This window comes from Dermacentor variabilis, chromosome 10, assembly GCF_050947875.1.
Source record: "Dermacentor variabilis isolate Ectoservices chromosome 10, ASM5094787v1, whole genome shotgun sequence".
Classification (NCBI taxonomy): domain Eukaryota; kingdom Metazoa; phylum Arthropoda; class Arachnida; order Ixodida; family Ixodidae; genus Dermacentor; species Dermacentor variabilis.
The window spans coordinates 58,725,880-58,753,804 of record NC_134577.1 but is presented as its reverse complement, the minus strand read 5'-3'; the positions used below and the strand labels follow the sequence as shown (position 1 = coordinate 58,753,804).

Genomic DNA, 27,925 nt, shown 5'->3' with positions numbered 1-27,925 from the left:
GCACTATGACAAGATACAATTGATCATCGTTGTTTCTTCATATAATTCTTTTCCATTAAACCGGATCAGAATTACTGTAACATGCTTCTGCAGCCAGACTCTTTACAGAGTGTAGGCACGTTCCACAAATGCGCCCACACTTATTACGCAACGTATTTCACTTTGGTTCGAAATAAAAAAAAAAGTTTGTTGTTTCGTTGAAGGTGTCCGTTGCTGTCTCCGTGCCGAGACTAGGCTGAGAGCGATGAGGGTCTCGAAGTGAGATTACAGAGCTATATGGGGTGTGTTATCGAAATCTGTAAGAATAATCCCCAAGAGCGATTGTTGGACACATTTATAGAGTCCCGTTCCGTGCTTACTGAACAAATGTGTCTGTACTCGCGTACTTGTAGGATAACTCATCTTTTGAAGGTGCTGAAGTTTTGACAGGAATTATATTTTGTTGGTCTAGTATTCTACTCGTCAGACCTTACCTGTTGATATGGCTGCTGCAGCGCTGAAAATTCCAGCTGCACCTATGGTTTGCTGGATAGATAGATAGATAAATAAATAAATAAATAAATAAATAAATAAATAAATAAATAAATAAATAAATAAATAAATAAATAGGATCGAGTGTGATGCTTGTAAAGAAACTGTGGGTCTCAATTGCGTTCACGCTAAATACTAATAAGTTGTTTACTGGAGTAGAGGCATCAAGTGCGCTGAATAAAAAAAAAAAAGAAACGCGAACTCGTACGTTAACACGAGTTTCGCTTTTAGAAGAGGAGTGCAAATTGATACGTACACATAGGAAGGAAGCAGGACGAGCGCTGCTACCATTTTACTTGATCATAATAATAATAGCTGTGCATCACCAACTATCACAACAAGAAGCTTACTCCTATCGTAAGTTTCGAATATCCTTACCCCGCATATCAGAGAGCAGTTAGGGAACTCTATCCTACATGCCTTGGATTGTTGCAGTACATTCGGACTGCAGCTTGCGTGCTCACGAGAATATAGCACGTGACTCTTTCTGTCCCGCCTCCTGCTAGACGCTCTTATATGGCGCATGGGTTTGGCGTTCAACATTATCAACAGAATCTATGGTGAGCGGTTCGCTTCGCGCAAGAAGTAATGACCCTGTACTTACGCTCAGGACGAAGTATGTCAGGGAGGACACGATCCCCACGCTGTTTCCGTAGCGCATGCGCAGGTACTGCGTATTTAAATAACAATGCCCGTAAATTAATCGGCGTTCTTTGGGCCGTGATTGGCCCTTGCACCATAAAGCCCCCGTACATCATCGACATGCCCGTAAATTCATAGCAGATGGCTGCAGAAAGGCAAAATTATGGAAATAAGGTTGCTTCACTCACTCACTCACTCACTCACTCACTCACTCACTCACTCACTCACTCACTCACTCACTCACTCACTCACTCACTCACTCACTCACTCACTCACTCGCTCACTCACTCACTGCCGCCACCTGGTGGCTACGCCGTTCGCTTCTTACTGATGACTATCGTTTGGCTCCGACTCGCTCACTAGTCTGCTATGGTGCTACAAGTCTGCTATAGCCTGCTATAGTCTGCTATGGTGACAAAGCGTCGCGGTTTCCTTCTCTCACGTGGCCACCTTGTGAGTCATGAAGTCACGACCCATACATCTCCAGGGAAACCAGAGCGAGTAGGGCTGGTAGAGAAGGCCTCGTACTAAATCGTTTCGGGAGTGCCGAGGCTTGCTAGTATTTCTTCTGGGGAACTTCGAGGTCGAGGGCTTTCATTTACCGCAAGAAATGAAATGCCGGAACTGTCATGTCAGCGCTCTTTGAGCGAACGCAGTTGCAGTCATCGCCGTGGTAGCATAGCGGCCATATCGTTCTTCTGCTAAGCTCGAAGATGCCTGTTCGCCTTCGCGCCGCGGGTGGTCAAAGTTAACGCGGAGCTCTCTGTGAACAGTGTCTCAATCATAGCGCCGAAGTTGCTTTTGGGCGTTAAACCCCCCTATGAGTGAATGAATCAACCAAACCAGCTCTAATCGTTCGTTGTAAGTGGGAAGTACACCGAGAGAGTCGAGTCGACTTGAGCTTGTGAATGCGGGGCTTTAAAAGCCACTGCGTTGGCGCCTCACCTCGAAGATGGACGTAACCTTGAGCCGGTACAGGACTGGCAGGAACAGGTACGTCACGACGAGCGATCCTGGCACGAAGGCGGCTATGGCCCAGAGCGTGTGGAAGCCGTGGACGTAGTAGTACGCGACGAAGCCCACGAGCCCCACGGCCGTGACGCTGGACGCCACCATAGAGAGGGCGAGGGGCACAGCGTGCAGGGTTCGGCTGCCGAGGAACGCCTCCTCCTTGCTCATGAAGCGAGCTTGCTTCCGCAGGGAGAGGTAGAGCCCGGTTCCTGCAAATGGTTGTTGGCTTCTTTTTTCAAGCGAAGCTTGTATTGACTCACAAATGGCGTTGTCGTGGTCACGCAAAAAAAAAAGAAACAGTTGCTACCAGAGCAGAGCAGCTGCGGGAAAGAACGGCTTGATGAGTTGACAGCTGCGCCGGAGCGTGAGTCGTTAGCAAGTGTTCCAGCTGCATAGGCGCGCGCTCACGCCAGGCGCGCAGCCAATCAGAGCCGTTTCGCTTGCGCCGGGGAGGTAATGGGCCGGAGAGGGTATCGCGCGCGCTGCGCCGGCTTCGTTTCCGTTCAGTTGAGTCTCGGAAAACGGATGGGATGGCCACGCGTTGTGCGTCCCCCGAGGAACGGGCAACGTTCGACGAATGGCGGCGAGAACTCGCCCGTGAAAGGGTTCGGCGTGCTGATCCAGCCGTCCGAGCCCAGGAAATCCGACAGCAGCGAGAAGAAGATTCCGAGCTAAGGGAGCGGGATCCCGAAGCAATCCGGCACCGTTACCTGTGGGTTACTTAACCGTGACGAAGCTCAGGTGCATGCAGGAGAAGCTTCGCTTACCCCAATTTTTCCGGCAGGTAAAGGGTTAGTGGTTTCTTAAAGGGACACCTTCGAGTGAAGCTACTTGGCCTCTTTCCGCTAGAAAGAGGCATCGCCAGGACGACGTGGAAGGAAGGCGTTAGTGTGGTTGTGCTTTAAAAAGGCTCGTTGCTGGAAGATCGATTCGATTCTGGGGTTTTACGTTCGAGTACCACGAGATGAACGTGCGCGAGGCAGGTTGTAGGGGGCAACTCCAGTTTAATTTTGAGAACCTGGGACCGTTTTATTCGCGCACGAATTTGTGTACCCTAGTGCTTTTTTTGCATTTCGCCCCCCATTAAAATGCGGCCACCGGGGCCGCGAATTGAACGTGCGATCGACTCGCACATAAAATGAAGACTAAACTTTGGTATTGGATGTTGCGTCGCAACTACAGTGCCGGTATAAGTACGTCAGTGCGACGTCACTGATCTTAAGGTTGGTCTCTTCGGTTTAGCTGCGCTTTCTGCACTCACTAGTGTACCGTTGTGTTACCGTGCGAGTGTGGCCGTAGAGGCGCAGTGCCAGTTCAGGAAGTTCAAGCGAAGCGCCTGCACTGGCGTTGCACGTTTGTTTGGAAATTGAACTGAAAAGTGCAAGCTTAGTTGTCTGCTCGGCGCATTGTGTCGTAGCGTCTGATGTTGTCGGGTGTTCTACGGGCGATTTTCGAGTTGGTGCTGCTCCCCGCGATTCGAAAAGAAAAATAAATTATGGGGTTTTACGTGTCAAAAACTACTTTCTGATTATGCGGCACGCCGTAGTGGAGGGCTCCGGAAATTTCAACCACCTGGGGTTCTTTAGCGTGAACCTAAATCTAAGTACACGGGTGTTTTCGCTCCCATCGAAATGCGGCCGCCGTGGCAGGGATTCTATCCCGCGACCTAAGTACACGGGTGCACTTAGGTCGCGTTGTGTTGAACTATGCGTTGGGCTCAGCAGCCCAACACATAGCCACTGAGCAACCACGGCGGGTCCATTGATTCGAGACGTGTTTAGCTTCTAAGTATGTTGCGCTCAAACTCCTGTGCGAACCTCTTTCTGCAATCGGCCAGCACCTCTCATCAGCTCAGTGCAGGCCTGTAGGGAACATTTTGTACAAATCTGCATGTAGCAAAAGGGAGGGTATCTTCTTTTTCGTCCTCGCATTAATCGCTATCGGGGTAGTACTACGTGAGAAAAATGGAATGGTGCGGGTGTACGACGCTGTTTTTTTTTTTGTCAGGAGAACGCGTTTAGAAAAACGAACATGCATTCGAAAGCAATTTAATGTACGTGTGGCAAGGGCTTTCAATAAGTCTTCTTCGCAACACCATTCGGGCAACCGAACCTGTACCGCGCATCGTTATGCGAGTTATAGAGTAACCGTTGCAACCAACGCGGGAGATATTTGCGTCCACGCACCGTGAATTAACTATAGCGCTGCGCCATTTTGTCAGATAGCGAGAGCTGGCACGCTGCCTGCCCTTCCAAATTAGCGAGTGTATAGAGAACCGTAGACTCGTGCACAACTTGGCTTGTACGAAGTGAAAGTGCGAAGCGCGCGGTGCCGTCGGGAGCGCGCTGCGCTGTTTAAAAAAAAAAGGAAAAAAAGTCAGAAAGTGCTGCACTCCCTGAACCAGTGCAGGCGCTACAGCCAAGTCGAAGAGACCGACTATTTTTAGTCGTACATGGGCCGGTTCAACGGTGACGCAATAAATGTTCCGACACACCGCTGCAGTGACGCTGAGGCTATGGCCTCATCGTCACTTGTGCCGAGTTCGAGGTCGCTGGTTCGAATCCAGACCTCATTCCAAGGGGGATGTAATGGGAATGAAATGTTCCTGTACACTTATATGTATGTGGTCGTTGAGGAAACCGAGGTAATTTATATCAAACGACGTCTCACCGTTGCGACGTCCCTCGTACCGTGCAGTTTTGGGACCGTTAAACCCCCATGATTTACTTTGTGACTTTAGTTGCGACTTTAGGGACGTCTTCGTCCCCACCTCATTCCGATGGGAGTGTAATGGGAATGAAATGTTCCTGTACACTTATATGTATGTGGTCGTTGAGGAAACCGAGGTAATTTAGATCAAGCGACGTCTCACCGTTGCGACGTCCCTCGTACCGTGCAGTTTTGGGACCGTTAAACCCCCATGATTTACTTTGTGACTTTAGTTGTGACTTTAGGGACGTCTTCGTCCCCACCTCATTCCGATGGGAGTGTAATGGGAATGAAATGTTCCTGTACACTTATATGTATGTGCTCGTTGGGGAAGCCTAAGTGGTCTATACAAGCGACATCTCACCGTTGCGACGTCCCTCGTACCGTGCAGTTTAGGGACCGTTAAACCCCCATGATTTACTTTGTGACTTTAGTTGTGACTTTAGGGACGTCTTCGTCCCCACCTCATTCCGATGGGAGTGTAATGGGAATGAAATGTTCCTGTACACTTATATGAATGTGGTCGTTGAGGAAACCGAGGTAATTTATATCAAACGACGTCTCACCGTTGCGATGTCCCTCGTACCGTGCAGTTTTGGGACCGTTAAACCCCCATGATTTACTTTGTGACTTTAGTTGTGACTTTAGGGACGTCTTCGTCCCCACCTCATTCCGATGGGAGTGTAATGGGAATGAAATGTTCCTGTACACTTATATGTATGTGCTCGTTGGGGAAGCCTAGGTGGTCTATATCAAGCGACATCTCACCGTTGCGACGTCCCTCGTACCGTGCAGTTTAGGGACCGTTAAACCCCCATGATTTACTTTGTGACTTTAGTTGTGACTTTAGGGACGTCTTCGTCCCCACCTCATTCCGATGGGAGTGTAATGGGAATGAAATGTTCCTGTACACTTATATGTATGTGCTCGTTGGGGAAGCCTAGGTGGTCTATATCAAGCGACATCTCACCGTTGCGACGTCCCTCGTACTGTGCAGTTTAGGGACCGTTAAACCCCCATGATTTACTTTGTGACTTTAGTTGTGACTTTAGGGACGTCTTCGTCCCCACCTCATTCCGATGGGAGTGTAATGGGAATGAAATGTTCCTGTACACTTATATGAATGTGGTCGTTGAGGAAACCGATGTAATTTATATCAAACGACGTCTCACCGTTGCGACGTCCCTCGTACCGTGCAGTTTTGGGACCGTTAAACCCCCATGATTTACTTTGTGACTTTAGTTGCGACTTTAGGGACGTCTTCGTCCCCACCTCATTCCGATGGGAGTGTAATGGGAATGAAATGTTCCTGTACACTTATATGTATGTGGTCGTTGAGGAAACCGAGGTAATTTAGATCAAGCGACGTCTCACCGTTGCGACGTCCCTCGTACCGTGCAGTTTTGGGACCGTTAAACCCCCATGATTTACTTTGTGACTTTAGTTGTGACTTTAGGGACGTCTTCGTCCCCACCTCATTCCGATGGGAGTGTAATGGGAATGAAATGTTCCTGTACACTTATATGTATGTGCTCGTTGGGGAAGCCTAAGTGGTCTATACAAGCGACATCTCACCGTTGCGACGTCCCTCGTACCGTGCAGTTTAGGGACCGTTAAACCCCCATGATTTACTTTGTGACTTTAGTTGTGACTTTAGGGACGTCTTCGTCCCCACCTCATTCCGATGGGAGTGTAATGGGAATGAAATGTTCCTGTACACTTATATGAATGTGGTCGTTGAGGAAACCGAGGTAATTTATATCAAACGACGTCTCACCGTTGCGATGTCCCTCGTACCGTGCAGTTTTGGGACCGTTAAACCCCCATGATTTACTTTGTGACTTTAGTTGTGACTTTAGGGACGTCTTCGTCCCCACCTCATTCCGATGGGAGTGTAATGGGAATGAAATGTTCCTGTACACTTATATGTATGTGCTCGTTGGGGAAGCCTAGGTGGTCTATATCAAGCGACATCTCACCGTTGCGACGTCCCTCGTACCGTGCAGTTTAGGGACCGTTAAACCCCCATGATTTACTTTGTGACTTTAGTTGTGACTTTAGGGACGTCTTCGTCCCCACCTCATTCCGATGGGAGTGTAATGGGAATGAAATGTTCCTGTACACTTATATGTATGTGCTCGTTGGGGAAGCCTAGGTGGTCTATATCAAGCGACATCTCACCGTTGCGACGTCCCTCGTACTGTGCAGTTTAGGGACCGTTAAACCCCCATGATTTACTTTGTGACTTTAGTTGTGACTTTAGGGACGTCTTCGTCCCCACCTCATTCCGATGGGAGTGTAATGGGAATGAAATGTTCCTGTACACTTATATGAATGTGGTCGTTGAGGAAACCGATGTAATTTATATCAAACGACGTCTCACCGTTGCGACGTCCCTCGTACCGTGCAGTTTTGGGACCGTTAAACCCCCATGATTTACTTTGTGACTTTAGTTGTGACTTTAGGGACGTCTTCGTCCCCACCTCATTCCGATGGGAGTGTAATGGGAATGAAATGTTCCTGTACACTTATATGTATGTGGTCGTTGAGGAAACCGAGGTAATTTATATCAAGCGACGTCTCACCGTTGCGACGTCCCTCGTACCGTGCAGTTTTGGGACCGTTAAACCCCCATGATTTACTTTGCGACTTTAGTTGTGACTTTAGGGACGTCTTCGTCCCCACCTCATTCCGTTGGGAGTGTAATGGGAATGAAATGTTCCTGTACACTTATATGTATGTGCTCGTTGGGGAAGCCTAAGTGGTCTATACAAGCGACATCTCACCGTTGCGACGTCCCTCGTACCGTGCAGTTTAGGGACCGTTAAACCCCCATGATTTACTTTGTGACTTTAGTTGTGACTTTAGGGACGTCTTCGTCCCCACCTCATTCCGATGGGAGTGTAATGGGAATGAAATGTTCCTGTACACTTATATGAATGTGGTCGTTGAGGAAACCGAGGTAATTTATATCAAACGACGTCTCACCGTTGCGACGTCCCTCGTACCGTGCAGTTTAGGGACCGTTAAACCCCCATGATTTACTTTGTGACTTTAGTTGTGACTTTAGGGACGTCTTCGACCCCACCTCATTCCTATAGGGGTGTAATGGGAAGGAAATGTTCCTGTACACTTACGTGGATGTGCTCTTTGAGGAAACCCAGGTGGTCTATATCAAACGACATCTCACCGTTGCGACGTCCCTCGTACCGTGAAGTTTTGGGACCGTTAAATCTCCATGTTTTACTCAATTGTGACTTTAGGAATGCCTTCGTCCCCTTGGGGTCGAAGAACTTGAACGTCAGTTTCTCGGATAACCGATTTGCCTAGAAGTCTCGTGCAACGAATGCAGGCCGCACTACAATTCGGCAACGTATGCCATCGCTGTGCATACTCAAAGTCTTTGAAAAATAGAGCTGTTGTCAAATTTTCCTTAGTCTTAAGCGCATGATGCCACCTGCAGGGCGCGTTTGCATTGCGACTGTGTTAATTAAGCAGGGGACTGGTCGCTATGTGCTGAGCGTTCCGGGCAGCAGCATAGAATGTGAGGCTAATGTGATTGGATTTAAATTTCCTGACATTTATTTGTAGAAACGCATCGAATAAAAAACAAAGAAATCCACCCTAGGCCCGCATTTAATGAGAAAGATCCGAACAATGTGGACAGACTGGTAAGCACACTATCCACAACAATCTCATTTTCGTGTTGCGTAAATTTTGCGATACGCGCTTAACACAAAGGTAATGGGGGTTTGAAAATATAATATTTCATTTAGTCAAGACTAATTGCAAACCCACGTATACTCGAAAAGTGCGTTGTTATCAATGACGGGAATAACTCTAACGTTTTCTTTTTGCTCAGCAGGAATCGAATAGGAATGTCAGACCGCCACGTCGTCGCACCGCAGGCAGCGGCTTATTACGAGAGTCGTATTTAATGAACAATGGAATGCCGCAGTGGCTTAAAATTGTTATAAGACAGATCGCACGCCTAATGAGAAATCTGTCTGTCTACGTTACTGCAAATGGAACTGCTTGGGAAAACTGGCTTTATCAAAACAAGCCACCTCGCTTTTTTCTTTCTCATCTCTCGCGGAATGCACCTGCATTTCTTTAGCAGCCTCGGTTAGTAAGCGCCTATTTTCGCGCCAATGCCGAAGCATAGTTCATGCTCTCTACTAGCCTATGATTTTCGGGGCCGGTACGCTGTTAGTCACAGAAAGTGCTACGGGCCTCGAAAGTGTGGCACGTCGGATGAACACCTCGACCGCATCGTGGCTGTTCAGGCGCGGAGGCATTTCTCTAAGCAGAGGCATTTCTCGACACCTCCGCGGCATTATATGCAATCCAAGGGACCCGCACTGCGGCGCGTATCGCAGCACCTGTGTCGCATTGACGTGTGAAACGTCCAGAAACGCATCGGTCGATCGATTAGCGAAGTAAAATTTATAGCGATTAAAGGGTGCACTAATGCGCAGCACTAAGGCAATTTTGGACAGCTTGAGGAATCCCATCACAACCGTATGCAGTCGAACACCTTTAGCACGAAAACCTGTATAACGAATTCCTTTAAATAACGTTTATAGCGAATAACCTTGAAAACACGTATAACGAATTGCTTTAAATAACGTTTTTAACGAATAACCTTGAAAACCTGTACAACGAATTAATTTAAATAACGTTTATGACGAATAACCCTGGAAACCCGTATAACGAATTCTATTAAATAACGTTTATAACGAATAACCTTAAAAACCTGTATAAAGAATTACATTAAATAACGTTTCTAACGAATCACCTTGAAAACCCGTTCAACGAGTTCCTTTAAAAAACGTTTATAAAGAATAACCTTAAAAACCTGTATAACGAATTCCTTTAAATAACGTTGAAAGCCTGTATAACAAATTCATTCGTTACACAGGTCACTTCGTTGTAAAGCCGCGCACCGCACAGCTATCAATAGAACAGGGACATAATTATTCGTTTGTTATAAGGGTCATTTCGCTGTAGAGGCGTCTGTTATAGAGGCATTCAACTGTAATTATTCATTTCGCGGCGAAGGATGGATTTTTACATCGAAGCTTTTAATACGACTACAGAAGCGCTCCAAACGTTACATACTAGTTGCCACGGCTTTCCGCAAACGCTAAATTGCCCAGGAAGTGTGTATTATTGAAGAATTGTAAGGTTATTTGGCGGCAGTGTGCAGGTAAACTTTGATGCGTGTCTGTTGTGGTTAGGGGTTCAATGAAAATCTCTATACCTTCGTTTTCGGCCCCGTTTGTAGGCGTTATTAGACACGCATAGAAAGTTTCCCCGCCAGCTGGGAGGGTCTGAAACGGCAGAAATATTATATTTACAAGAAACAAGGCCCACCGTGTTGGTCACGTGCACCTAAAGTATCAAGTGTGCATACTATTTATGTGCTCGGAAAGTAATTAATGGATAGTGATCTTCTCCCATTTTCTTTATGCGTCATATGAGTCATGCAGTTGTTTGTTCCCGACATTGTCGGTGAGCATGCGAGACGCGTTATCTATATTTAACTGAAGTATTAAAAATGTTGCGACTGACGAAGGGTAAAGGTTTTGTCTGTCCTCTAAAGGCTCAACCAGACGTACGCGTTCCAATGCGCCCGCACGCGCCGCGCCACGCCTGGGCGCGTACGGCGTCAGGCGCGGAGGCTGTTTCGCGTGTCGGCGCGCGGCGGCGTGGAGACCTACAACCGCTAGAATTTTTGCGCCCGCGCCGGAAGCTGCCGCTCGCGTCAGTAGCATGACACACCTCACATGACCACGGCAAGCCAACGTCACTTCCGGAACGACTCTTCGCGCGACGTTCAGGCAAGCTTGCGGGAAACATGGCGGCGGTCCCGGCTGCCCGCTTCGAATTGAATTTGGCGTTGCTTTTGTAAAATGCACTTCGTTCGTAGCAAATGACTGTGTAAACGGCTTTCGCTTAGTCTCAGGCCGCTTCGACGACAGAGTATTATGGATAACCTCGTGGTGTTTTCGAGATCGCTTCTCGTTTCGAACGAGTCGAAGCCTAACGAAAGAAACGTTCGAGATGTCAACGCCACCTGTCGCTAACGGCGCGAAATAGCCGCAACAACGGCATATGGCCTCTGAGATTCGAAGATATCGCCGGTCAACTAAAATTGTAGAAAACGTGCGCTGCTTAGCGTACGCTATATTATAGCGTATAGCGTACGCTGTAGTTGCTGACGCTAAACTAAAACTGTCTAATATGTAACACATTGCTTAACGAGGCCGTTAAGCGAAGGCTAGACTGCCTTGAACATGGCAAGCTAGCAACACTGCGCCGCCGCGACGAGACACGCGGCTAAGCGCGGCAACTCGTGCATCGTTTGGGTGCGCGCCCTCTTCCTCCGTCGGGCGCCACGCGACGTCGAGTCAGCGCGGCGTGTGCGGACGCATTGGAACGCGTACGTCTGGTTGAGCCTTAAGAGAGAGAGATTAAACCGTTATTTTGAGCTAGCGCGTTCTGCTCCCCATAAGTGAACGACCTCCTTTGCCAGTGTTAGATACGGTCCTTTTTCCTGGCATCACTCGAGTTCACCATACCACATCGAATCGCCGTCGCACCCAATTAAGGTGCGCAGAAGCGCGTCTAACACGTTCCCGGACCTGCCAGTAAAGTTGGCGACACCGAACCGAGGCGTCGCACGTCTAGACAAGTTGGTGGCCCCAACCTCGTGCGCCGCACGTGGAGCTATTGTCCCACTGCTTGACTCTTCCCGAAAGCGCAGCGGGAGCCTGGCGCGGTTCCAGGTAACCTGGGTCCCGAGCAAAGCTGCTTTGTAGCTCTGAAGGCTTGTTCGAAAGCAACCGGTCTCCTCCAGCTGAGCGCTTTCAGACGGGGATGAAACTCCAAGGCAACGCCGGCTGTAAGTCACCGTGAAGGCCTCGGAGCCACATCAGCTGCCGATTGTGACGGCAGTTGACGACACCTGAGCGGGCTCGACGATTGGCCGAAAAGGACGTGACCCCGAGACACCGAAGGGGTTAAAAGCCAGAGGCAGGGAGCAGAGAGAAGCATTCCTTCATTCATTCCTCTCTTTCGGGCTGCTTGCCACGGGCCGCAACGTCCGATTTGCTGCCGACCATCAATGACTTTATTACTGTTCATTTCTTTGTATTCTGACTGTACATAATGTAAATAAACCTTCCGTTTCATCTCAAGATCCTCCTCAACGTCGGCCAACTCCCTCACTCAACGGCAAGATCCAATAACTGGTGGACAGCGGTGGGATTGTCCTTCAGATCCAATACCAGGTAGCTGCGGGACATGGTCATCTTTCGGGCCCGTTCTTCCCTCATAGAAAAATTTTCAAACTTTCCAACAAAGGTATTAACGAAAGAAAAGTGCCCAGATTGCACGTTTTTTTTTCTCGTTCTAACGGAAATTTTCCGCTTACGCGTTCTACAAACTTACCCACGCATCTTGTTTTACGCACGCACTGTAATCTGGCTCAACTTCATAAAATGTTACTACCAATTTACGCAGCGTTTGCCGAACTTGTACGTAGCAGACAAGCGGGAATAAATGTTCAGTGTTGTGATTCATAACTTGCGAACAGGGGACAGCTGTGGACGAAGCCGCGCATGCGCACACGGGATGCACGCGTTCATCCGCGCCTTCCGGGAAACGCCGCGCAATTTACGAGGCTCTTTCTGTAACCTTGATCGCACGTGTGGTTGTTCAGTTTGATGACCTTGCATTGTAGCGCGAAGTGACACGGACGTAGACTAGAAGCAGACAGGACGAGCGCTTCTAGTCTGTGTCCGTGTCACTTCGGCCCTACAATCCAAGATCATGTGACCGTACCAACTCGCCGAACTTTCTATCCTTTTGCGTTGTTCAGTTTTACACGCGAGAGGGATGCTCAGCGCCAGCGGGCTTGCATCGAACGTCGATCGATGTATGGCGGCCCGCGACGTGGCGCTTGGTGCGACGCACACGCGAGCCTTCGGGGAAAAGGAAGCAAGCGATTGAAGAAAACAATGGGACACACAAAATAAGGATCAATGACAAACGTAAGGACCACTTGCACAGTGAATACATGCAGATATGTTCGAGCCAGCTTGCCCATTTCGGATCACCTGACCAGCTTTGGCGCGGTGCTTGCCGTCCTCGAAAAGCATTTTTTGGCTGAACCATACGGGGCCATGAGGAGGACATTGGCACCGCGGTGTCTTCCTCTTGTCCCCGTCTGCACTCTAAGAACAGTTGCACCCTTTGGGGGCTATATTTGCCACAGAACAGTAATCGTAATATGTCTTGCCCGCATTTCCTTTCTTTAACGCTGCGAGCCCGGCACTTCCAAGTTTGGAACGGCATGCGCGTTATGAGCAGGGCAGAACATTCTCGACAGAAAAGTAACGAGCGCAGCGTTTTCAAGAAAGGAAACGCAAGCAAGACAGATGACGATTATTATTCTGTTGCAAATATACACACCAAGGGGTGCAGCGGTCTTTAGAGTGTGGTAGCGCTAAAAGGCTTTCCAGGACGCCTAACACGCGGCTGTAGTTGCATCCCTCTTTTGGCAAACCTGCCCACTCACCCAGACTCAGGGCCGTCAGGGAGGCAAAGGTAGCGTAGTCCGCACCGTCCGCGGTCGTGGTGGCCATTACTAGGGAGGTTTAGAAACAGGAGGACTCAAAATTAGGGAAACTCTATTAAGCCTTGCACACAACGGAACGCAAAGAGAGAAGCCAAACGGAGTTTGGGGTCCTTGAGCAGGCTAAACCACTTGGATGTACACGCTATTTCTAAAACTCTCTGTAATGGTCGATCTCGCCGTTCCTGCAGCGGTAGAGGAATCGCTGACGTCACCAGACTGCGCGATCGTAGCACTTGCGGCCGCAGTCCAGGCGTGCCGCGATCAAAGGAATTTGCATTACAGAAACGACAGCTGAGAGCGGTACCGATGAGGATTAGTCTCAACTTGCGCTGCGCTCGGATGTGCGAAAACTGCCCGGTGCTGCATGCACGCTTATCCGCTAGAGATTTAAACGTCCGATAATGCAGCAGAAATCGCGGTCCGTCCGTCAGCCACGCGACATCACATTTACATGAAGAGAAAAAAAAGCAGCTGCGTACTTAGGCTCCATTCTTGTTTATCTTTTTTTTTTTTTGCAGGTGCATGGCCTTGTGTGTGCGTACGAATGAGTCTGCAGCGAGCAGAGCCGTCACGTGACACCTTGCGAAAGCTTCTGAATTACTTTACATACCGGGCACAGCAGGTTCATTTCCGTATTTTGTTTTGTGGTCGATCTCGCAAAAGCTGTACCTTTTGCAACAACAGCTGGCGTTTGGGCGAACGCTTTTGACGAAGCGATAGAGGGAACTGCCATCCTGCTTTGTCATTTGACTGCGAGAGCAGTTAGGAACTAGAATCTGGATTTTGCTGTTTGCTGCGGTCATCTGCGCGGCCCGTTCACACGTCACCGACGACGGTGGTCGTATAGTCATTAGAGAGTTATAGCTCAGCGGGTCTACGGGCCAGCGGCCGAGCGGAGACGATACTGTGCATGTGTGGTGCGCTGGGGTGGCCGACGTGCTTACGGAGCGGGCCGCTCCCTCGCTGGCATCCTCTTCCCAGTGGAGCCATAGAGAAAGAAATTTCAACAAGAGCGGACACTCCCATAGAGCCCAGCGGCCGAATTGACTGTAGCACACCAAGCGGATGTTATTGACTCCTTCCGGTTTCGGTTTTGGGCGCGCGCGTTTTGAACACCAGTTGGTACACGCCGCGCCGGCTCCGCTGCTCGGCGCGGCATTCATTTTTTTTTTTTTTTCGCTTCTGCTGAACCTCGCGTCGCCTTGGCGTGGAATCGTTTCATTATTAAGCAGAAATGATTGCGATTGACCTTTACAAGACTGCGCCGAATCTGTCAGGTGCAATTTCATAAAGAAAACGAAAGAAGTCTTCTGAAATGATGAAATGTTTATTTTGCTCTATATAAATGCTCCGTTCCGGGCTTCTTCTGCATTCATCCGAAGTTGTGGCACCAGGTAAGCAGCAGTCGTTGCCATACGATGTTCCACCGGATGCCATCAGCTGAAAGAAATTACGAGCATGTATCATTTTGGTATATTGACCTAACGGGAATATTTCGTGTAGAGGCGAAACGTGCGTAAGTGGTGAATGAGCGGCATTACAGACAAATTCACTTTTACGTACATTTCGCAGCAAAAACTCCTCCCAAACAATGCCACAAAAACATCCGATTTTCAAGCACCCCTCCCTTCCCGGGCATTATTTCCTGCACTTTAAGTGCACAAATACGGGTGACTGCGCGTTTCCAAAACAACTTGACCTCAGTCGACGCGATGGTACGCCAAGTACACAGAGGTGGCTACAACACAGGCTCAGCCAGACCATGTTACACGCTCGCAGAATGCCTTCTAGTCCCACTCAAGACAGATTCGTGGGCGCAAAGCCTGTTTTCAGTCGCTCAGAATACATAAATGTCATGTTCTTGAGCTGCTCCTCCGTGTTGTCTTTTACGCGTCCTGCCGGCGCATGCAACACTCCCGTGTTATCGCTCTCGGCAATCGCTCATCGCGTTTTCGACAAGCGTGAGTACCGAAATAAGGTATATGTTCTTGCGGGGCTATAAAATGCGTCACAAACTTGTCCCACTGAAATTCAGTACACGCAGAACTCACTATGGCCGGCTTGCTTTTTTTGCTAACAGCTTCACAACCCCAGGCGCGGCGAGCATGCCTCAAGATATCCCAAAAAGTTACCAAATAAATTACAATACTTTTCGGGTCAGAGAATGCGTCACGATCTTCTACCAGTAAGATTCAGTACACGCGAAACTAACTGCGGCACACAGCCGAGCTGCTTTTCGCTAACTGCGCCACGACGCCGAGCGCGGCCACTGTGCTTGAAAAGCACCCCAAAAAGTAGTGAAATTAGTTACAATAATGTCTGGGGTCAGAGAAAGCGCTAAAACTTGTCCCCGTAAGATTCAGTACACGCGAAACTGCGTCACACAGCCAAGGTGCTTTTCGTCAGAAAGCCAGGTGCGGCGAGCGTGCCCAAAAACAACCGAAATAAGTTATAATTATGCTTGGGCTCATAGAAAGCGTCGCAAAAATCTCCCAGTACGAGTAATTAACTCATATTAACTAGGCTTGGACTGCGGAGCTGTTTTTCGATAACTGCGTCACTACATAGGTTCAGTTTTGTGCAGTAAGCCTAAATGTGCTTGAAGTGCGTCGCAGACTGTCAAACAAAATTCCTCACCTTGCTGTAGTCCAGCAGTGCAGCGGTGCCGTGTCGAAATGCAGACGGAACACAAGAGAACGCCGGGAGCCCAAAAAACGGGCTACATCGAAAAGAGACGGGTCGCCGAGCACGCGAGCTTCACATGCGCAGCCGGCCTCGCTCACTCTTGCGGCTTGTCTGGCGCATGACGTATGCACGCGCGTCTGGCATGCCGCTAGCTTGTTGCTAGGCAAATCAACAAAAAGTTGCGAAGTATAAGTTCATTTACACGCAAAACTTTTTCACTTTTAGTGGGACGGAATAAAATAAAATAAAACGTTGTCTGGAAGTTTATTTCACATTCTTTTTTTTCTGATGCTCGCGTCAACTAACGGATGGTGTTGAAACTAGGCGTGACGTGTTTCCTGTTGCCAGTTTTTGAAGAGTGTCTCCTCTTGTTGAATTGCTTTCTCTATGGCTGGGCTCCAAAGCAGTGAGTTTTGGTGTGACATCTAGAAGAAGATAAAGAGAACGGAAATTTATTTACGTTAACTTATTTTATCAAAATTCTTAACAATATTTCCATCACACGTCTAAATTACAGCTCTAGTCTCACGCTACACAATTTAAATCTAATTTGGCTTTACTTCTAAGCATACGAAAAACCGCCTGCTTCTTGGCCAATCCCCCATAGTGGGTATGCGCCAATGTCTGGGACACAAGACAAGTTTCTGCTGACGTCCCTGCGTGTACCACGTCGGGGACGTCCACCCGTCACAGCATGGCGCCTGCGGCCTCGTGGACTCCTTCGAAGGCCCAAGTTGTTATCCCTGCGGGCAATGGTCCCGAGACCGTCGTTGACGCGACGGCCTCACTAGTTGGGCTCTCTGAGGTCTATTGCGTTCAGCACATGGGAGGATTCAACTTCGAAGTCACCGTCAAGAGCATGGCTTCTATGGCTCTAATCGTCGATGCTGGCTGCCTTGTCATCGGTGGCGAGCGTTGTCCTGTCGTTCCCGTCGGCCCGCAGGTCACCAACGTAACCTGCCTCTAGTTGCCGTCCTTAATTCGTTCCGAACGAGGTCCTCGTCCAGGCACTGTCACCATACGGCAAGGTTCTGTCTGTCAACGCTGGTGTTATGAGCGGACGACGTGGCGTGCTCACAGGCACCCGGTTCGTCCTGGTGGAAATAAGCACCACAAACCCTGTCCACCTGCAAGTCTCTGGTCATCGTGTGACGTTTGACTACCGTGGCTTGCAACGCGTGTGTCGTCGGTGCGGCTCTAGCGACCACTACCGTGCACAGTGCAGCGCAGCGTGCTGTGGCCGTTGTGCAATCCATGGCCACGAACGCGACGGATGTGACCGCTCTTGTCGGCGTTGCGGGGATGGTCACCCTACGTTCGTGTGGCCTGTGCGGCGCTCCTACTCAGACGCTACTGCTGGTGCCTTTCCCCCATTGCCGCCTGCGCCAGCTGCGGTCGCGACGGCGCGTCACGCCGTAACCAGAGAGATTGCTTTGACACCGCATCAACCAGCGTCTACAAATGAAAAGAGAAGAAACATGCAGCTCGTGCATTCAAAATACGCCATGCTCGCCGGCATCCTCGGCCGAACGGGAGGACCGTGCTGTTCATGACGTGGCCGATCGCAGCACGCCATGTTCGCCGGCCCCCCAGGCAGCGAGGGACACGCGAGTTGTGGCCGGTGGCGCCTCCACTTCGCCTGCTGCCATAAGTCCTGCGCGCACCGAAGCTTTCGACAAAGCTGGAACAGCTGGCCCTGCTATGTCTGCGCTCGATACACCGACGAAGTCTGAGGTGCCTTCATCCGTCTCAGTTGCGTCGCTTGCAACGCCACACCCGATTTGTGACTCTTCTGCAAAAGCCACTGCTCCATTGCATCTCGATGAGCCCCCAGCTGCCGAACTTGTCGCCGACGATGACATCGATCCCGCTGTCCAACCGCTACCAACATCATTATCATCTGAAGATAGCTTTAGCCTCGGAGTCGATAGTAGCGTTGGACTTTCGCCAAGCCTGGATGGACTCGACGTAGAAATGGCGGTCCCACGAGAAGTAAAGCGTGCTCATGCGTCCGCTTCTGGCTCGGACGGCGCCCCGGATCGCCGTGCCGAGTTACAACAGCCAAAGAAACTTCGACCTTCTTCGAGAGGGTCGAAGAACTGACGTGTGTACTGCATGTCCCCTGGAATTGTTCGCGGGGCGCCGATTTGAACAACAGGACCAGGTCAGTTAGGCGACACTTTAATTAAATATAGCTGACCATCGTGAAAATTATTTCATTAGAAGCACCGGGGTTCCGAAGCCCTATAAAACAAGCCGAAATTATCAGCGTGGCCCGCGCTAACAACTGTGACATTCTCTGTTTGCACGAAACACATTTTTTCGCCATTAGACATGTTCTTACTTTCAAACGCACTTTCAACATAGATTGTTTTTTCTCTTTCGCGACCTCATGCTCTAGTGGAGTCGGTATTACTACATTTAACAGAGCTTTACTGCGAGATCATGATGTTCTAATTATGGGACCGGGCGGATATTGGCATTTGACTGCGTAGTATCTTCATTTATGTTACGTATTTTGTGCATCTACGGGCCCGCGCAAGCCACAAAGTCCAATGATTTTTTTCGTGACCTGGACGTGAATTTCCTGGACGGTCGTCACGTGGTTCTTGTTGGAGATTTTAATTGCGTTTTAGACACGTGAGCAGATGTGCAACGCCCTGATTGGAACGCAATGGAGTTGCGTCGCCTCGTCCAGCACTTTTCGTTGCTGGATACATATTGACTTTTTCATGGTTCATCTGTCTTGGCGTAGCGACGCGGCGCGTCGTCAAGCAGGTTGGACCGTGCCCACGTGCCAATCAATTTAGCTCAGTATGTCTCCCTATCTGATGTAGTAATTTTACCTTCATCTCTTGTTTATATTTCCGATCACCGACCAGTGATGCTCGAAATTTGCTTCCCTACCTCTTCTTCAGCGAAACCTTGGCGCCTCGACATCCGCGTTCTACAAGACGCGCATTCGCGCTCTTGTTTGTCAAGAGTCTTGCGAGCGTCTGTTTCCAGTTCTGACCCAGAGTCATGGGACGCACTCAAGGTGCAGTGGCGTCTGCATTGTTCAGTTGAAGGTCGTGCACTCAGACGACGCACGTCAGAAGAACTGGCGGATACTGCAACGAAACTCCGTATCGCCCTTTGGGTCAGTCAGTTGACTCCGCTGATGCGGTCATGGCAGCGTGAGCTACGCACGCGTTTGCAACGCCTCATCGCAGCGTCGTCTTTGCCAGCAGCTGCTTGGCGATGCAGACGTAATCCGTGGGCACACCCTGAAGTTGTGCGCTTTGCAAGAAACTCTCTCTTTAAAAAAGACAGCCGAGTGCATTCGTTTCTTTGGCCCTAGAGCACTTCCTCTTGTGTCGCCTTCCTCTTGTGATTACTTGCTCTTTGTATCGCATTTTGAAAGCATGGCGCGTACGAATACGCGAATGAGTCATCATAACGTCGATATGCTTAGTGACCTGCCTCAGGTTCCACCTAGCTGAAGTCGCTGAACGTCTTTTTGCACGAACGTCAGCTGATGAAGTGAAGGCAGCATTATCTTCCATGAAGCGTGGCTCGGCCCCCGGGCCGGATGGGTTACCCGTAGAGCTTTTATCTAACTTTCTGGAAAGACATGGGCGCCACTTTCGTGTTTGTTATCAGCTGCTGCTTTGAGAACTTTGAATTCCCGTCTAGTTTTCGCGACGGTCGTATTGTGCTGACACCTTAAGCACGATCCATCGTCGGTTAGTCCAGAAGAATGTATGCCAATCACGCTTCTCAACGTTGACTACAATACCTTTACAGCTGTTCTCACCCGACGCTTGGGAAGCCTAATGCCTTCCTTAATACGACACCATCAGGCATGCTCCGTACCTGGCAGAGAGATACAGTTTTTCGTTCGTTACGCGTGACATAATGACATACACGCTGAGAAGGTCAGCACGTGGTCTCTTAGTTTCCCTAGATCAAGAAAAGGCACTCGCTCGCCTTGAACATAGCTACATATTTAATGTACTGACCTCGTTCGGCTTTTCATCAAATTTTGTTAAAGTTATTAGGACTGCCTATTCAAATATCCGAAGTACATTGTTCCTTGATGGTCGTGAAAGTGCACCATTTTCCGTTACTCGTGGTGTTCGTCAAGGGTGCCCTCTATCCCCAGTGATCTTTGTGCTCAGCCTTGAGCCATTTCTGCGCTCAGTACTGAGAGACCCTTACGTGTCTGGTCTCCCACTGCCTGGTAGCGGTGTTGTGGAGGTGACAGCCTTCGCCGTCGACATCACATTGTATCGCAGGAAGGAAGATAGCTTATCCCGTTGCCTTAGAATTTTCACTGAGTACGGAAATATTTCAGGTGCTGCGCTAAATTTTTCAAAATGTCGTCATTTGTTCACTGATTCACCCCAGACACGCCTAAGTCCCATTTTCCGTCATCAGAAGAGCGACTCTACTCGTATTTTAGGCATCGATTATACCTATGATGGCATATCAGACTCTGTGTGGCTCTCAATTCTTGAATATGTAAGGCGAAATATTCAACATGTTCAAGGGTAGGATTTACTCCTATTAGAAAGAAGGTATTTAGCACAGTCTGTATTTTACGGCCGAGTGTGGTACGTTGGTCACGTTGTACAGCCACCATTACGAGTTACTAGGTCCTTGCAGTCCCTTCTTGGTGCCTTCTTCTGGTCGGGCCGTACAAAACTGGTCTGTCGCGCGGCGCTTGGGCAACCACGCCCTCGCGGTGGGTTCGCCTTCCCATCCGTATCGGTCCGCTGCCGGCTGCTTGCTCTGCGATTTCTGCTCCGTCTGTTACAGCATGATCAGTGTCCACCGCGTGAACTCGCTTGCTATTTCCTTGGCACGAAAATTTGTTACGTGCTACCGGGCGAGCACTTAAATCGCGCACCACAAGTGTTAAACGCACCTGTCTTTTACTCTACGGCGGTGGCATTTTATCGCCACATGCAACAGGTATGTCCTGATGTAGACGTTCTCGAAAACAGTGTTGCAGTTATGTCAGCCTTACTGCTTCCTCTAGTTCCCCCTGCGCGCCGCGCACGTTCCAGTAACGTGTCGTGGGATGCAATAACGGCGTCGTTTCTGCCAGGCCACCTACGCGACTTCACGTGGCGTCTAGGGTGGCAAGTGCTTCCAACTCGTGACAGGTTAGAGCGGTGGGGCGTAGTCCCATCTCCGCAGTGTCCAAACTGCCCCCTTCAGGAATCCAATAAACATGTGCTGCTGCAATGCGTCGTTGCCAGGGTATGTTGGAGGGCCGTGCATACTGGCTTCCGTGGCCTTGGAATTAACCACTTTTTTCACATCTGGTCGCTGCTCACGTGACCGTTTCGCGCGACATTTAATTGCTGCGGGGGTCTTTTGTCTATGGCGTACCTGGTGCGAAGCAGTTGCCGCGGGACGACGTCGCCGCACTCTGTTTCTGCTTCTGGGGAGGATCCACTTTGAGCTACTGTCGTTTCTGTCAGAGGAGTTGCTCTTCCTTGGGGAAGTAAGAGTTCCTTCGACAGTGGTCATGCCGTTTCCTGTCGGTGCCTGATAGACGCGTACGGCTTAATTTTCGACCAGCCTGGTCCTTGTAGCCAGGCCATCAGGGGGTGTTCACTGAATGTGCACAGAATGGTAGGTGCCTGTGACTTCAGTGTGTGCGTGATCTCGTATACCTGATCATTTTTGTATATGCCCATCTCATAGCAACACTTCAAAATTATGTGAAATGTCTCTGTCGCGTCATCATTGTACGTAACCGTTTTGTACACTGTATATATGAACGTCATTTTATATAACCTCGCAAATAGTTTCTGTGTAACTGTGTATTGCGCGGGTCTGTGGGATTATGTCTTAGTGAGGGAGGATTCGGACACTTCTTTGAAAACGTGCCGTGCATACAGCGCTTCGTTTTGTGTATATGTTATCGTCCTAGTAGAATCGTGCCGTGATTGTGACTCAGTTTTCGTATCGTCTCTTGTTGAATAAACCTTTTCTAAACACACGAACATCATTTCGTTCATGTGACAATTAGTTTATGTGTAAGTGTGCCTTTCCGTGGGTCTATGTGTATGTATGTTAGTGAGTGAGGACTCGGACACTACTTTGAAGACGTGCCGTGAATACAACGCTTCGTTTTGTGTATACGTTATCGTCCTGGTGGAATTGTGTCGTGATTTTCGCTCAATGTTCGTAGGTATCTTGCTGAAATAAACTTTTTTTTTTTTTTGCAAACAGGCCACACGCGGGACGCCGGACGTTCTGCGACACGGCGCCCTAAGCGTAATCGCCTGAAAACTGTTGGTTTCGTGCGACGGCTCCGCTGGCTTCTCCGCTCGCCGGCTGGCCTGTAAGGCCGCTCAGCTATAACTTTCCAAATGTCGTCGTCGTGCCGCCTGCTTATCGTCAACGTCATCCCTCGTCATTGGGCGAAGAAGAGAGCCTTCTCCAGCGATTCTTTCAGATCTTTACTACGACGACATTATTATTATTCTTAAAGCTTTCCTTCGCTTCTTCCCCCACTTTGATGGTATGTATCACTTTCTGGCCGGTTACGTCACCTGCAGGGTTATATATATATATATATATATATATATATATATATATATATATATATATATATATATATATATATATATATATATATATATATATGCTCTACCCAATGCTCTACCCGTTAGACCACGCACGCATTCGAATAGAGGCGAAAAACAAAACAAAACAAAAAAACAATACAAGAACATTTACTAATTTCTCTCATGCAAGCCAGCGGACGCTTGCAGCGTTAGGCGCGTCGCATAGCAACAATTATGAAAAGTGACTACAAACTGACACTTCTCATATGCCGCTATTAACTTGTACTTATTCTTTCCAGCCACGTATACGACAGCCAGGTGTGGCTTCTGTCCTGTCCAGATAGCAGATCTCTCTCGCATCGTGTGACAATGTCACATCAAATCCTCCTCCTCCCCACCCTCCGTGTCCTCAAACGATTAATGAATAGTCAGTAGCTGTGGGAGGCTGCCCTGCGCATCCGATGCCACGCTCCAGGACCGAGTCCGGAGGTTGGCTCGGTTGAGCTGCCGATGAAGATAGAAGTTACTTGGAAGTTACGGAACGCGTTCATCGCTGCAATTCGGTGCGCCTCTCTCATCCTGTAGTGGCGCTGTGGTGAGTTTATGCCGGGTATTTCAGCGAACGCTTTCAACAAATTTTTTAAAAGTTGCCTGTGGCAGGTGGCACAGCGGTGGTTCATGAGCTGGTCTGCCCGAAGAGGCAATCATTTACACACACACACACAAAAAGAAGAAAATGAAATTGAAATGCATATCGACTAATTGACAAAGAACACTAATTAAGTTTTTAAACTAATTACCTTACGGCCCATATTGCAATTTGCAAATTCTAGCCGTGGAATTCGCAAGGCGTATCCACTTGGAACGAATTCTCAGGATGGCACCAGTTTCGACATATTAATTCCCGAACTGTGCGCAGAAATGCATTGGCGTTCCGGTTGCTTTTCTGCTTCAATGCATAAAACGACGTTTCGTCAAGACGAAACAAAGGCTAAAAAAGAAGGAACAACCAACATTTTCGTTTTAATTTAACTGTTTACGTCTTCGAAGCTATGAAAAGCGCAACGTAGCTTACATTAAACGCGTAAGAAAGCGCATATAGCTATACATTTTCTTGGGCGTGGGCGCGACCTCCTCGTCGAGTTTTCGAGCGTTCGGCTCAACCGAGATGGCCAGCATTCTGGCCCCATCTTGGTTCCCCCCAAAATAGCCTGCATCGTTTTCAACTTTTCTGCTGACTTCGTCAGGACTGGAACGATACTTATCCGACTCTGTTATTTCGAAATGAACGTTCGTCCGGGAAAGAAGTCGCGCGAGAACCCGTCGTGTGTGGACATCGTCCTGTCGTGAAACAATTCGTGTTCTGCGGAGCGCCGTCGCTTCTTGGCCGGTGAGGCACTTTTTTTTTGACGCAAGGCTCATTGAGGAAATGTTCCAGCTGCTGTGTTTCAAGGCAACCAGTTGGACACCGCCCAACGGGTTTGTGGAATTTGCAAGGGGGCGTTCCTTTTGACGACCTCTCCCGCTCGAAGAACTGTGTTTCTTTCTCTCCCTGTTCGCGCTCCTTGACGTGCGTGTGTTTTGGATGCAGCTCCTCGAACAAAAAAAAAAAAAGTTTGCAAACCTTCGTATCGGCGGGGGATGATGTCACCCAGCTCCTGGCGCCGGATTGGGGTAAGGTGACGGGAGCAGGACGACGGAGGGTGTTAAAAGACGAGACGGATGCTTGGTGGCAGAAGATCGGCCGTTACAGCTTGAACTTCCTCTCTCCACCTTTCGTACGCGTTGTACAATATGTAAAGGTAAACGTGTGTTTTAGAACTTCCTTGATGTCAGGCCCGGCCTCAGGTTTTTTTTACTCCACCATGGTGCACGAAGTTCCTACATCTTCAGGCCCCCGGTCGCAACGTCGGGGGGATTTTTAGTTCCCGCGACGTACAAGAATCTGCGGCTGCTTCACCACACAGGTGGTTTCACCTGCTCAGGCCGGCCAAGGACCGCGTGTCAATACGCCACGCACATTCCCTTAGTGTGTCGCATTCACTCGGAGTCCGTCTGGCGCATTATCTACGCGTTCTTATTTCTGTCGGCCTGTCAGATTGGCAAATTAGACTGTCTGTGTGATGGCGGTCCTTTCGTTTATGACGCTTTGAGTCGCGCCAGAAATAACTCGCTGTGTCCCATGCTCCGTTGCGAGGTATACTTAAGGATAAGCTCTGCGGCTAAGTCATACAGGAAACTACCTAAAATCTCGGTTGGGTTATTGGCACGAAATGCTTCCTCTATTGTTGTCTGCGCAAGAATGATTGTGTAGTTACACCACAAGTCATAGTGTTGCTTAATTAATATAACCACGTAATAAGGTTAAAAAAAGAAAAGAAAAAGGTTATTGTATATAGCGAATGTGTAGTAAGAGGACTAGCTGTGAATTACGACTTGGTGTTTAGTTTAGTCCTGGTATGTGTAATCTGTGGCTCTCTTTTAAATGCTTTTCCTTTTCTCGTTCAAAATTCGCGTGCACTGTAAAATAATCTACACCCTTAAAAGTGAAAAAGGCTGTAAATATGTGTATAACGGACACCCTTAGGGTGTTATTCATATGACTGACACCCGAAGGGTGTGAGGTATAGACACATTTACAGCCTTTTTAACTTTTAGGGGGTAAATTATTTTACAGTGTGTTCTTACCGATATTATCGCTTCAGTGTATGATGGTTAACGTGGCGTACAATCATGTTCGTATTGGTCCGCGCTCGTAATTGTGCGCTTTTTAAGCACTTATTCATATGTACTTTTTATGCAACCGTTTCGGTCATATTTTAAAATTTGCTCGTGGCAGGTTTTATCCGGTGAAGGACTCAGAGACTTTCTTAACGAAATCAACTTTATGGAACCAACAAGAGACGCGAAAAAAGTTCCGGTTCACACACATCATGCATCTGTCAATGATGCCTATACATCGAAGCAGAGTACATCAGTAGCAAACAACTCCAAACAAATCTAATACGCGCCTTTGTCTTTTTAGCAGGCTGTTGACATTTCTGGAAGAACAGAAGCAAGTTACGCATATTATCGCCTTCCCCCCAAAAAGTTCTTGAAATACAGAAACTATAAATAATGTCAGGTATTTTAGGGCCTGTATACGTGTAGCCGCACTGGAGTGCTTGCACTCGCCACTCAAGGGATCCACATCGCGCCACTATCGACTTCGGCTTGAACGTTTATTTTGCGAAGCGTCCGTTTATTATTTTTTTTTGGCACTTTCCGCATCCGGCAAACGATCGCGGGTGGGCGCATGTGACGACAGCACAGGCGATATCCAGGAGCCAGCGGACAACGAAACCCGACTTGCACGTATGTAGTCAGGCTGCCCACTCGCCTGTGTGTTCGCAGAGAGCGAGTTCGCTGTTGGAAAGGCAGGGAATGTCAGCCCGAGCTAGCACGCTCTGTCTTGCCACTCTGCACAAGAGCTGAAACAGGAGGAGGGAGGGGGGGACCAAAGAATGATGACGAGGAGGATGGCGAGAAGGAGTACGTATACACAAGAACCACGTAACACTTTTTTGCGCATAGTCCATAACAACTCTCGTGTAGCTGTTACTGCTGCCCTGCGGTCACACAACGCGGCCATGGGAGTATCTTCCGACGACGGCTGCGTTCCGTTGCCTGCCAGCGTAGAAGCTAGCGTCTTTCGACTGCGGCACATACGGAAGCCAGTTGCTAAACACATGTTGGAGAGAGCGAGAGAGAGAGAGAAAGATGGAGGGAGTAGACTTTATTAAAGAAGGGAAATGTCATTGGGGTTGGTGGTTGCGGCGCCGTTCCGCGACACTATTTTCCATTTGTTCAGGCTTTGCCGCTACAGGATACGCCCTCGGGAAGGCGCCGCGGCCCGGGCAGAAGGAGGAGGAACAGGAGGACGCTGTAGGCTGTAGGTGAATCTTGCCTTGCCTGGCATGGCGGCAATTGCCGCACAATCGCAAGCAAACTAACCAAGAGGTAAAAACAAAAGAAAACGACCCTGACTGTTTCAGAAGCGCAGCACGACATGGTCGGTGTAACCAGACGAATCGCACAGCGAAGCCGAACGGGACACGAACTCGCGCCGGCTGCCGCGCAGGGCCGTCCGCGAGCACGACACAATGCCCCGAAGTGAACCCGCCAGGCGTTCCCAAATAACATTACGGCAGGAGTCTGGTTAGCGGGCGAAGCGCAGAAGGTATGAAAAAAAAAATGTGGAGGCGAGAGAAAGGGTTGATTTGTCTCCGGCTGTCAGTGTACGCAATGCGGGTTGTCCGCAGAGCCTAGCGTCGAGCGAAGGCCATGCGCAGTCTAAACGAAGGTTCGTAGCTAAACGAGTGACGGATGATGCACAACGCACAGGTAATCGTTCAGGGTGCGTGGACGTTCGAAGTGCTTAGCTGGTTTTAGAACAACCTACAAAAGGGTCTCCGCCAGGCTAGGGCGCGTCACACAGACTGGCGAGGCGAAATACTTCGGCGACAGCTTGCCGAAGATATGCCCGCCTATGCGTATGTATACACGCTTACAACAAGGAAACGTAAAGAGGAGCTGAGGACCGTGTAACGAACGGTATGGAACGGACAGCGACAAGCGTAAATCTCGGAAATGCAAGAACGGGGCAGTGCACAGCGCTTGTCCTCGATCTCGTGCTTGTCGTCCTTGTCTCGTTTCCCCGCTCTCACTTTACATCGTGGATCGCCGTGACTACCCGTGACTATAGTTGTTTAGAAGGCAAGCGCGTAAGGTCGTTTTGTAGTTGAGATAAAGAAAAAGAGGCGAAGCTGGGGTAGATCCTGCTTGCTTGCTTAGCTAGATTATTTTACTTCATTAACGCAGCAAGCTGGGCGAGTTGGTGAATGAACATGTTCCTATGGGTGGGCAGCGGAACCTGGACGAAGGAAAAAAGGAAGCGGACGATACGAGCGCAGTGTAATAACTCATGTCGTCCACTTCCTTGTGTCTTTCGTCCGGGTTGCTCTGCCCACCCTTAGGAATATGGTATTTTACTTAATTAGTTCTTGCTTGACTAAATTCACTTTGACCGGGCAAGAGCAGAGTAAACGTGCTCTGTTATGCGAGAGAGAGAGAGAGAGAGAGAGAGAGAGAGAGAGAG

General features: G+C 49.1%; 2 protein-coding genes across 2 annotated transcripts in view; one reads left to right on the top strand and one right to left on the bottom strand.

The window, feature by feature from the left end:
- The window catches only part of LOC142560586 (lysosomal protective protein-like), a 260,452-nt gene that overhangs the window by 90,122 nt on the left and 142,405 nt on the right, over nt 1-27,925 (top strand). The gene's annotated exons all lie outside the window — the stretch shown is intronic.
- Nucleotides 317-13,595, bottom strand: LOC142560587 (sodium/iodide cotransporter-like). The gene is made up of 4 exons (XM_075672794.1): nt 13,478-13,595; nt 2,119-2,393; nt 1,136-1,201; nt 317-525 (listed from the first exon to the last, which is right to left on the bottom strand). Exons 1-4 carry the CDS (start codon nt 13,542-13,544, stop codon nt 463-465), a joined length of 471 nt encoding a protein of 156 aa, XP_075528909.1. The 5' UTR covers nt 13,545-13,595; the 3' UTR covers nt 317-462.

Coding starts and splice junctions, on each gene's coding strand:
- LOC142560587 (XM_075672794.1), bottom strand. CDS start 13,544: ATGGCCACCACGACCGCGGACGGTGCGGACTACGCTACCTTTGCCTCC. Junction 2,394..13,477: donor CCTGACGGCCCTGAGTCTGG/GTGAGTGGGCAG, acceptor AACCATTTGCAG/GAACCGGGCTCTACCTCTCC. Junction 1,202..2,118: donor AGGTTACGTCCATCTTCGAG/GTGAGGCGCCAA, acceptor TTAAATACGCAG/TACCTGCGCATGCGCTACGG.